The 10,242-nt window shown below is 46.9% G+C and overlaps 1 protein-coding gene across 1 annotated transcript; it reads left to right on the forward strand.

Annotated features, from left to right (window-relative positions):
- Positions 1-307: 307 nt before the first annotated feature.
- On the forward strand, positions 308-2,319 carry LOC308113459 (uncharacterized protein). The gene is made up of 3 exons (XM_080469766.1): positions 308-978; positions 1,021-1,293; positions 1,382-2,319. The coding sequence occupies exons 1-3, from the start codon at positions 447-449 to the stop codon at positions 1,873-1,875; spliced, it is 1,299 nt and encodes a 432-aa protein (XP_080325892.1). The 5' UTR covers positions 308-446; the 3' UTR covers positions 1,876-2,319.
- The last annotated feature ends 7,923 nt before the right edge of the window (positions 2,320-10,242 follow it).

Consider the following 10,242-nt stretch of genomic DNA (forward strand, 5'->3'; position numbering starts at 1 on the left):
ACCAGATTTTATACTTTTCTCGGTTGTTTGTATAAGGAAATGTATTATCAGTGGTGAACATGGTTCTTCTATGCAATCCAGCTCTGACTACAAGGACAGAACCTCGTCACATGACCTGTGGAGAATTGAAGCAGATGTAATCGTTACTGAAGCCTTATTCACCCGTTCACCAACAACCGTGTCTTTCTACCAACATTTCATCTGAGCGTCGAGGGCTCAGATTGGTTGACTCTGGAGAGCAGACACTGGAACACTCTGCCACATGAACTCTACGGTTTTCAGCTGATGCTGCTTCATGTGTTCCTCTTTTCTTACCCTGTGACAACGAGCGTGCACTTGGTTCCTCCTGGCGGTGCTGAACGTAAAACCTGTGCCTTTTAAAATTATGACCGAATGTTGCTCTGCCTGAGCGACGCTCCGATGCGTTATGCTGAGCGTGACGAGAAATGCTGTCCAAAGCGAGCGGCTGTAACACCACAGGCTGTAACGCCCCCGGCTGTAACACCCCCGTCTGTAACACCGCAGGCTGTAACGCCCCCGTCTGTAATGTTGCTGGCTGTAACACCGCAGGCTGTAACACCGCAGGCTGTAACGCCCCCGTCTGTAATGTTGCTGGCTGTAACACCGCAGGCTGTAACACCCCCGGCTGTAACACCCCCGTCTGTAACGCCCCCGGCTGTAACACCCCCGGCTGTAACACCGCAGGCTGTAACACCCCCGTCTGTAACGCCCCCGGCTGTAACACCGCAGGCTGTAACGCCCCCGGCTGTAACACCGCAGGCTGTAACACCGCAGGCTGTAACACCCCCGTCTGTAACACCACAGGCTGTAACACCCCCGTCTGTAACGCCCCCGGCTGTAACACCGCAGGCTGTAACGCCCCCGGCTGTAACACCGCAGGCTGTAACACCCCCGTCTGTAACGCCCCCGGCTGTAACACCCCCGGCTGTAACACCGCAGGCTGTAACACCCCCGTCTGTAATGCCCCCGGCTGTAACACCCCCGGCTGTAACACCGCAGGCTGTAACACCCCCGTCTGTAACTCCCCCGGCTGTAACTCCCCCGGCTGTAACGCCCCCGGCTGTAACACCCCCGTCTGTAACACCACAGGCTGCAACACCCCCGTCTGTAACACCGCAGGCTGTAATGTTGCTGGCTGTAACACCCCTGGCTGTAACGCCCCCGGGTGCTACGCCCCCAGCTGTAAAGTTGCCGGCTGTAACGCCCCCGGGTGTAAAGTTGCTGACTGTAACGCCCCCAGCTGTAAAGTTGCTGACTGTAACGCCCCCAGCTGTAAAGTTGCTGGCTGTAACGCCCCCAGCTGTAAAGTTGCCGGCTGTAACGCCCCCGGGTGTAAAGTTGCTGACTGTAACGCCCCCAGCTGTAAAGTTGCTGACTGTAACGCCCCCAGCTGTAAAGTTGCTGGCTGTAACGCCCCCAGCTGTAAAGTTGCCGGCTGTAACGCCCCCGGGTGTAAAGTTGCTGACTGTAACGCCCCCAGCTGTAAAGTTGCTGGCTGTAACGCCCCCAGCTGTAAAGTTGCTGACTGTAAGGCCCCCGGGTGTAAAGTTGCCGGCTGTAAGGCCCCCGGGTGTAAAGTTGCCGACTGTAAGGCCCCCGGGTGTAAAGTTGCCGGCTGTAAGGCCCCCGGGTGTAAAGTTGCCGGCTGTAAGGCCCCCGGGTGTAAAGTTGCCGGCTGTAACGCCCCCGGGTGTAAAGTTGCCGGCTGTAAGGCCCCCGGGTGTAAAGTTGCCGGCTGTAACGCCCCCGGGTGTAAAGTTGCCGGCTGTAAGGCCCCCGGGTGTAAAGTTGCCGGCTGGCTCTAGTACTTGCAGTGTAACACTTGAAAAATATCAAATTAGAATAGTTTTTTAACATGAGTGTTTTTTCTGTATTTATTGGCCTAAAAAAGGTGCCTGCAGTACTTCTTCATCCTCGACTTTGCTGCCTTGTGTTCAACAGTTTGTGCCTGAAACACTTGTTACTGTCAGTCAAAGCCTCAAAGACTCAAAGACTCAATCCAACAAGCACTTGTGATCCTGGGATTCAATCATAGACAAACTGTCCCAGCAGATGTTCTGTGGTTCTTCTTTTCTTTGGTTGGAGGTTTTCGATGATGTTTCACGTTAACTCATGAACTACAACAATGAAAATGTACCAGTTGTGATGACCAAAACTATTTCTTCTCAAATTGCAATTAGTCTTTTTGTGTATCAGAATGAATTTAAAGCTCATTTTGTCTACCTGACCTGACCAAAACTATGAAAGACAAGGTGCTACCAATTTTTACTTGTAAATAAAAAATTGGTTCTATTTTATAGTCTGTGTGTTTGGAATGTTTTATCTCATGTGCCTAAAGAGCTGGAAGTCTTTTAAAGCCTGGCTTATAAAATCACTACTCCAGCTCAAGAGAAGAAGCTTTAATTCTTTGTAGGACGAACTGAAATATCGTCTCCTGGAACTTTGCTGCTGCACATTTTTCATAAATGAGTCCTAATATTTTCCTTTGTTGGTCTTTTACTAGTTTAAAGGGCTCATATTACGCAAAATCCACTTTCTACTGGTTTTCCATCATAATCGTCTCCATACCTGGACTGACGTCCCAGAAGTGAAGACAGTCTGTCCTCTCTGTCCCTGGCTTGTTCCAGGTTTTAAAAAGTGTGTTGCTCCAAGCAGCCAATCAGAATCAAACCCTATATAGTGTCATCGGGGGTTAGCCAATCACAATCAAGGTAGGCCCTCCCTTTGACTCCTCCCACAATTAGGCAGCTCTGCTCTGGCACATGGCACCACGAGAGGAAGTACTTCCTCCTCTCCCCAAGATGGGCATGTGTGGGCGGAGCCAGTCCAGCTCATACAGACACAGCAGATTCTGAATGTAGCTCCTATGATCCAATATTCAAATGAGGAAAATGAAGGAGGAGCTAGAAACTTAGAATACTGAAGGTTTGTGGACCTAAAGCTGGCTAATAGGACCCCTTTAATAATGAAGTCAAGAGCTCCAGCTAGAAAGAACCGCTCACAGTGAGTAGGAAGGTTCTAGTTCAACCACATTTTCAAATAGCTTTTTTTCTTCGTTTGTAGAAGTTTCCCAAATTAAATTCTCATGAAATGAATATTTTTATAAATTAGATTTTTTTTAGCCACTGTCTTCTCTTGTTTTCTGTTACTGTCACTTGCTCGATGAAGGACCGATCCAAACATTTACTTTCTGTTCAGATCAGTTGTCAGGAGTAAATGTTGAAGTAGAGAGGTTTGGTATAAGATGAAGGGTCTCGGCCTGGCAGCCTGGGTCGGGGTCTGGGGCACTGCGTCAAGTCAGCTTTATTTATCCAGCACTTTAAATCAGTTGTGGCTGAGGCCAAAGTGCTTTACAATAAAAGACCAAATAAAAAAGAACAGTAGAGTAAAAACAGTGAAATACAATAAACAAACAATAGATTGAAACAATAAAACCAGGGACAGAGTCTCAAACATGGTTAAGGAATAGAAGTGGGTTTTAAGATTAGTTTTAAAATTTTAAAAGTGGACAGTGGGGGTGTGTGGTGGGGGGGGGTTGTCTGACGGGCAGTGGAGCTCATTCCACAACAGAGGGGCTGCAACAGAAAAGGCCCTGTCCCCTCTGAGCTTTGGTTTGGACCTCGGTTCCTCCAGGATCATCTGACCGGAGGCACCGAGCAGGGGTGTAGGGGTGTAGGGGTGTAGGGGTGGAGCAGCTCAGAGAGGGAGGGCGGGGCAAGACCATTCAGAGATTTAAAAACAAATAAAAGAATCTTAAAACGAATTCTAAACTGCACAGGCAGCCAGTGGAGAGACGCCAGAACGGGGTTCTGTCCTCCGTCTTACCTGCTCAAGGCAGGACAGGAGAGGAGACGGTGAGGAGACATCTTTCTTATTCAGTGGGACATAAATCTGGCTGTCGTCCACATAACAGTGAAAAGACATGCCGTGTCTCCTGAGGACAGAGCCCAGTGGGAGAAGGTACAGGGGACAAAGCAGGGCCCTAGAATGGAGCCTTGAGGAACCCCACATGTGAGAGGAGCAGAGGAGGATTCAGAACCAGCAAGGCTAACACATGGTTCTGACTGCCAGATAGGACCTAAACCAGGCCAGAGCAGTACCACGGATGCCCACCAGGTGCTGCAGCCGGGACATCAAGATGTCATGGTCCACTGTGTTGAATGCAGCAGTCAGGTCCAGCAGAACCAGAACCACATGATCACCACGATCATTTGCCTGGAGGATGTCATTAAAAACCCTGAGCAATGCTGTGAAGGGGTTTAAAACCAGAATGAAAAACTTCTCAAATGTTGTGCTCCTCTAAGTAGTCCCTGAGCTGTGCCTGGACAACCTTCTCTAAAATCTTTGAGATAAAAGACAGCTTGGAGAACGGCCTAAAATCAGTCAAGGCAGCCTGGTCAAGGCCTGGATTCTTAAGAAGGGGCTGCACCACTGCATGTTTAAAAAGCACAGGAACACCAGATGAGAGGCTGCAGTTAACAATAGTGAGGAGGAGCTGCCCTGTGCTGTGGAAGGTTCCTTTAAAAAGATGAGGAGGGACAGCATCCCGGGGGAACCTGAGGGCTTCAAATGTGCAACCACATCCCCTAAAAGTTGCAAAGTCACTGGCTCAATCTCGTCAAGTGTAACCGGACAAGGATCAGAGTTAGAAGGATCAGAACCAGGAGCTGGAACCAGGGCCCGGGTGACAAGAACCTTGTCAATGAAGAATTGCAGGAAGTTTTCACACATTTCAGGGGAGGATTCTGGGAACACAGACTGTGGGGCATTAAAAACAGAATCAATGGTTCTAAAAAGCAGGCGTGAGTCATGGCAGTTTTCCAGGATTAGTTTTGACAAGTGCTCCCGCCAGCTCTACTTCTTCCAGCTGCGCTCAGCTCTGCGACACTCCTGTCTGACTGCCCGGGTTCTACCATGGAACCAGGGCTCAGGTTTGGCTTTAGGCTAGGAAATCATGTTACTGTCTAGATAGAGCTGCTCAGGCTGGTTAATCTAGGAAATCATGTTACTGTCTAGATAGAGCTGCTCTGGCTGGTTAATCTAGGAAATCATGTTACTGTCTAGATAGAGCTGCGCTGGCTGGTTAATCTAGGAAATCATGTTACTGTCTAGATAGAGCTGCTCAGGCTGGTTAATCTAGGAAATCATGTTACTGTCTAGATAGAGCTGCTCTGGCTGGTTAATCTAGGAAATCATGTTACTGTCTAGATAGAGCTGCTCAGGCTGGTTAATCTAGGAAATCATGTTACTGTCTAGATAGAGCTGCTCTGGCTGGTTAATCTAGGAAATCATGTTACTGTCTAGATAGAGCTGCTCTGGCTGGTTAATCTAGGAAATCATGTTACTGTCTAGATAGAGCTGCTCAGGCTGGTTAATCTAGAAAATCATGTTACTGTCTAGATAGAGCTGCTCTGGCTGGTTAATCTAGGAAATCATGTTACTGTCTAGATAGAGCTGCGCTGGCTGGTTAATCTAGGAAATCATGTTACTGTCTAGATAGAGCTGCTCAGGCTGGTTAATCTAGGAAATCATGTTACTGTCTAGATAGAGCTGCTCTGGCTGGTTAATCTAGGAAATCATGTTACTGTCTAGATAGAGCTGCTCAGGCTGGTTAATCTAGGAAATCATGTTACTGTCTAGATAGAGCTGCTCTGGCTGGTTAATCTAGGAAATCATGTTACTGTCTAGATAGAGCTGCTCTGGCTGGTTAATCTAGAAAATCATGTTACTGTCTAGATAGAGCTGCTCTGGCTGGTTAATCTAGGAAATCATGTTACTGTCTAGATAGAGCTGCTCTGGCTGGTTAATCTAGGAAATCATGTTACTGTCTAGATAGAGCTGCTCAGGCTGGTTAATCTAGGAAATCATGTTACTGTCTAGATAGAGCTGCTCAGGCTGGTTAATCTAGGAAATCATGTTACTGTCTAGATAGAGCTGCTCAGGCTGGTTAATCTAGGAAATCATGTTACTGTCTAGATAGAGCTGCTCTGGCTGGTTAATCTAGGAAATCATGTTACTGTCTAGATAGAGCTGCTCTGGCTGGTTAATCTAGGAAATCATGTTACTGTCTAGATAGAGCTGCTCTGGCTGGTTAATCTAGGAAATCATGTTACTGTCTAGATAGAGCTGCTCTGGCTGGTTAATCTAGAAAATCATGTTACTGTCTAGATAGAGCTGCTCTGGCTGGTTAATCTAGGAAATCATGTTACTGTCTAGATAGAGCTGCTCTGGCTGGTTAATCTAGGAAATCATGTTACTGTCTAGATAGAGCTGCTCAGGCTGGTTAATCTAGGAAATCATGTTACTGTCTAGATAGAGCTGCTCTGGCTGGTTAATCTAGGAAATCATGTTACTGTCTAGATAGAGCTGCTCTGGCTGGTTAATCTAGGAAATCATGTTACTGTCTAGATAGAGCTGCTCAGGCTGGTTAATCTAGGAAATCATGTTACTGTCTAGATAGAGCTGCTCTGGCTGGTTAATCTAGGAAATCATGTTACTGTCTAGATAGAGCTGCTCAGGCTGGTTAATCTAGGAAATCATGTTACTGTCTAGATAGAGCTGCTCTGGCTGGTTAATCTAGGAAATCATGTTACTGTCTAGATAGAGCTGCTCTGGCTGGTTAATCTAGGAAATCATGTTACTGTCTAGATAGAGCTGCTCAGGCTGGTTAATCTAGGAAATCATGTTACTGTCTAGATAGAGCTGCTCAGGCTGGTTAATCTAATAACAGTATTTGGATCAGTGTAACTGCAGCTCCCAGTGTGTTGTGTTCAGTGGGAAATGGGTCCAAATGGCTCTATGGGTGTTGATGGTGGAGGGATGGTGGAGGGATGGTGGGGGGATGGTGGAGGGATGGTGGGGGGATGGTGGAGGGATGGTGGAGGGATGGTGGGGGGATGGTGGAGGGATGGTGGAGGGATGGTGGAGGGATGGTGGGGGGATGGTGGAGGGATGGTGGGGGGATGGTGGAGGGATGGTGGGGGGATATCTTCATGAAACAATTTTATCTGAAGTCCCAGAAATTTGACCAACAATTCAGTCTTTCTCTGAAGCCTCTGGTCTCAAGTTAAATTTAAAAAAGCAGGAGTTAATGCCAATTCATGAGCCTCCTTCCAAACCCAGGAAGCATCCAACATCCCGATAAAAACCATGATGAAATATCTGGGAGTACACATCTCAAAACACTCCTCTGATTGTGAGAACATGAAGGTCTGCAAGATAATTACTGATCATCCAACAAGGCTCAATTCATGGCCACTGAGGGACTCAGTTTTCTTGGCCGAATTGTTTTGACAAAAATTGAAAACCTCAGCAGACGTATCAATCCAGCATCCTCCTCATCAATATCTGACAAAGCTATCAAGAAAATCAATCCAAAGATTCCTCATTTCAATGATTTCCTCCCAAAAGACATCATTTCTGGACTAATAACGGACTGCAGCAGCAATGACTGCCTGGATAATCGTATCCATATTTCATTTATACATCAACATTCATCAACATGTTTCATAATGTATTTCTTTCCCATATCAAAGCTCTCAAGGTTCTAAACAAATAAAATTGCATTAGTTAGTAATCAGGGTTGAAGACTGTGATTTAGAAACGGTGTTTTTCTCTCTTCCTTTGTCGTGGAGGGTATGCACTGTGAGACGAACCATCATCATTCAATCCTCCACCATTTTCTTTGAGGGGGAAAAGAGAAACACCGTGTCTGAATGTAAATATCTCGGGGTAACATTAGATTCCAACTTAAATTTCAAAGCCCATATTAAGAGCATGACAAAAACCCTCCGATATAACTTGATTAACTTCAGACATTTTAGATCTTGTCTTTCTGTGGAAGCAGCCAGGACATTTATGCACGCTCTAATTTCCCCACTTGTCCTACTGAATGAGCTGTTGGGGACAAGCTGGGGAACCTGCATTAGACCACTTGAGTCCACCTTCAAGGTCTCTGATAAAAAAATAAACTTTCATGCACCACCAGTGAAACATCGTGTCTAAATACGACCTCTAGGTTTAGAGACGTTCAGAGTCTTCTCAAACATATACATGGTTTCTAGATTCTAAAAGGCTCCTGGCTGTTTACAGAACGTGGTCTACCAGCGCTCTATCAATTCAATTAGATCAACCAGAGTTGCTTCTTTACACGACGACACTCTACCATTCCACTGTTCCACTTTTGGACAATCAGCTTTTGCAGCTTGTTCCACGACTCAGTGGAACCCAGTGGAACCCAGTGGAACCCAGTGGAACACGGTGGAACACAGTGGAACCCGGTGGAACACGGTGGAACCCAGTGGAACCCAGTGGAACCCGGTGGAACACGGTGGAACACGGTGGAACCCAGTGGAACCCAGTGGAACACGGTGGAACACGGTGGAACCCAGTGGAACCCGGTGGAACACAGTGGAACACGGTGGAACCCAGTGGAACCCAGTGGAACACGGTGGAACACAGTGGAACACGGTGGAACCCAGTGGAACCCGGTGGAACACAGTGGAACACGGTGGAACCCAGTGGAACCCAGTGGAACCCAGTGGAACACGGTGGAACACGGTGGAACCCAGTGGAACCCGGTGGAACCCAGTGGAACCCAGTGGAACACGGTGGAACACAGTGGAACACGGTGGAACCCAGTGGAACCCAGTGGAACACGGTGGAACACAGTGGAACACGGTGGAACCCAGTGGAACCCAGTGGAACACGGTGGAACACAGTGGAACCCGGTGGAACACGGTGGAACCCAGTGGAACCCGGTGGAACACAGTGGGACCCGGTGGAACACGGTGGAACACGGTGGAACCCAGTGGAACCCAGTGGAACACGGTGGAACACGGTGGAACCCGGTGGAACACAGTGGAACACGGTGGAACCCAGTGGAACCCAGTGGAACACGGTGGAACACAGTGGAACACGGTGGAACCCAGTGGAACACGGTGGAACACAGTGGAACACGGTGGAACCCAGTGGAACCCAGTGGAACCCAGTGGAACACGGTGGAACACGGTGGAACCCAGTGGAACACGGTGGAACCCAGTGGAACCCAGTGGAACACGGTGGAACCCAGTGGAACACGGTGGAACCCAGTGGAACCCAGTGGAACCCAGTGGAACACAGTGGAACACGGTGGAACCCAGTGGAACCCAGTGGAACCCAGTGGAACACGGTGGAACACGGTGGAACACGGTGGAACCCAGTGGAACCCAGTGGAACCCAGTGGAACACGGTGGAACCCAGTGGAACCCAGTGGAAGTCGGGGTCATTTTATTGTTGAGTGTAGTTTCATGTCTCTGTGTGTTAAACATTGTCCTGTGATTGTCTTTAACTTGCCACGGGACTGCAGATGTGAGTTAGCCTCCAGCTAAATCCGCTACGATGCATCAAATGACAACATTTATTTTTAAATTGTACATTGCCTCTTTTAAATAAATAAAAGAAATGGAAAAAGAAAGTGCATTCATTCAATAAAGTTCTTTAAAAATAAAAAACATGAAGAACTAGGAGTTGTTTCTTTGTTCTTATTTTGAAACCATGAAGAACCAGGAAGGTTTTTTTTTTCTTCTTTTAAAGTTTTAAAACCGTGAAGAACTAGGAAGTAGATCTTTTTTGTGCTGTCAAAAATAACGTGTTAATTAATTGTTTTGAAATGTTTAATTCATTAGATGCATTAAATGTTTTAACATAATTAACGCAGTTTTGTTTACTTCTGCAGTTTTGTTTACTTTTTTTTAAACTCCCTTACCAGAGCAGTGGCATGCGCAGCAGCTCTGGGTTCAGCACCGTCACAACAGAGCAGCACCATACCGAGTCGAATAACATCAAGGCACAAAGTTTCACTTTTAAAAGTTACCTGATGACTAATTAAGAAAGTAAAAGTCATTAGTTTTACTTTGTAAAGCCGAATTTAATGGCCACAGAAGTAATTCTGCAGCAAAACAGCAGGTTGCCATGTTGGACCAGGAGCCACTCAACTGCTAAAACTGGAGGAAATACTGGCTCTCCTTTATACTGTGTGTGTGTGTGTGTGTGTGTGTGTGTGTGTGTGTGTGTGTGTGTGTGTGTGTGTGTGTGTGTGTGTGTGTGTGTGTGTGTGTGTGTGTGTGTGTGGTGGACCTGCACTCCAACAAAACTCAGACTTATGTAAGATGTTTATTAATATAGTTATTTATTTAAGTTTTTATTATTTTGCTAATCTTGGAGATAAACAGTTTCACCAAA

The sequence above is a fragment of the Lipophrys pholis genome (assembly GCF_963383615.2).
Source record: "Lipophrys pholis genome assembly, chromosome: 8".
Taxonomy (NCBI): Eukaryota; Metazoa; Chordata; class Actinopteri; order Blenniiformes; family Blenniidae; genus Lipophrys; species Lipophrys pholis.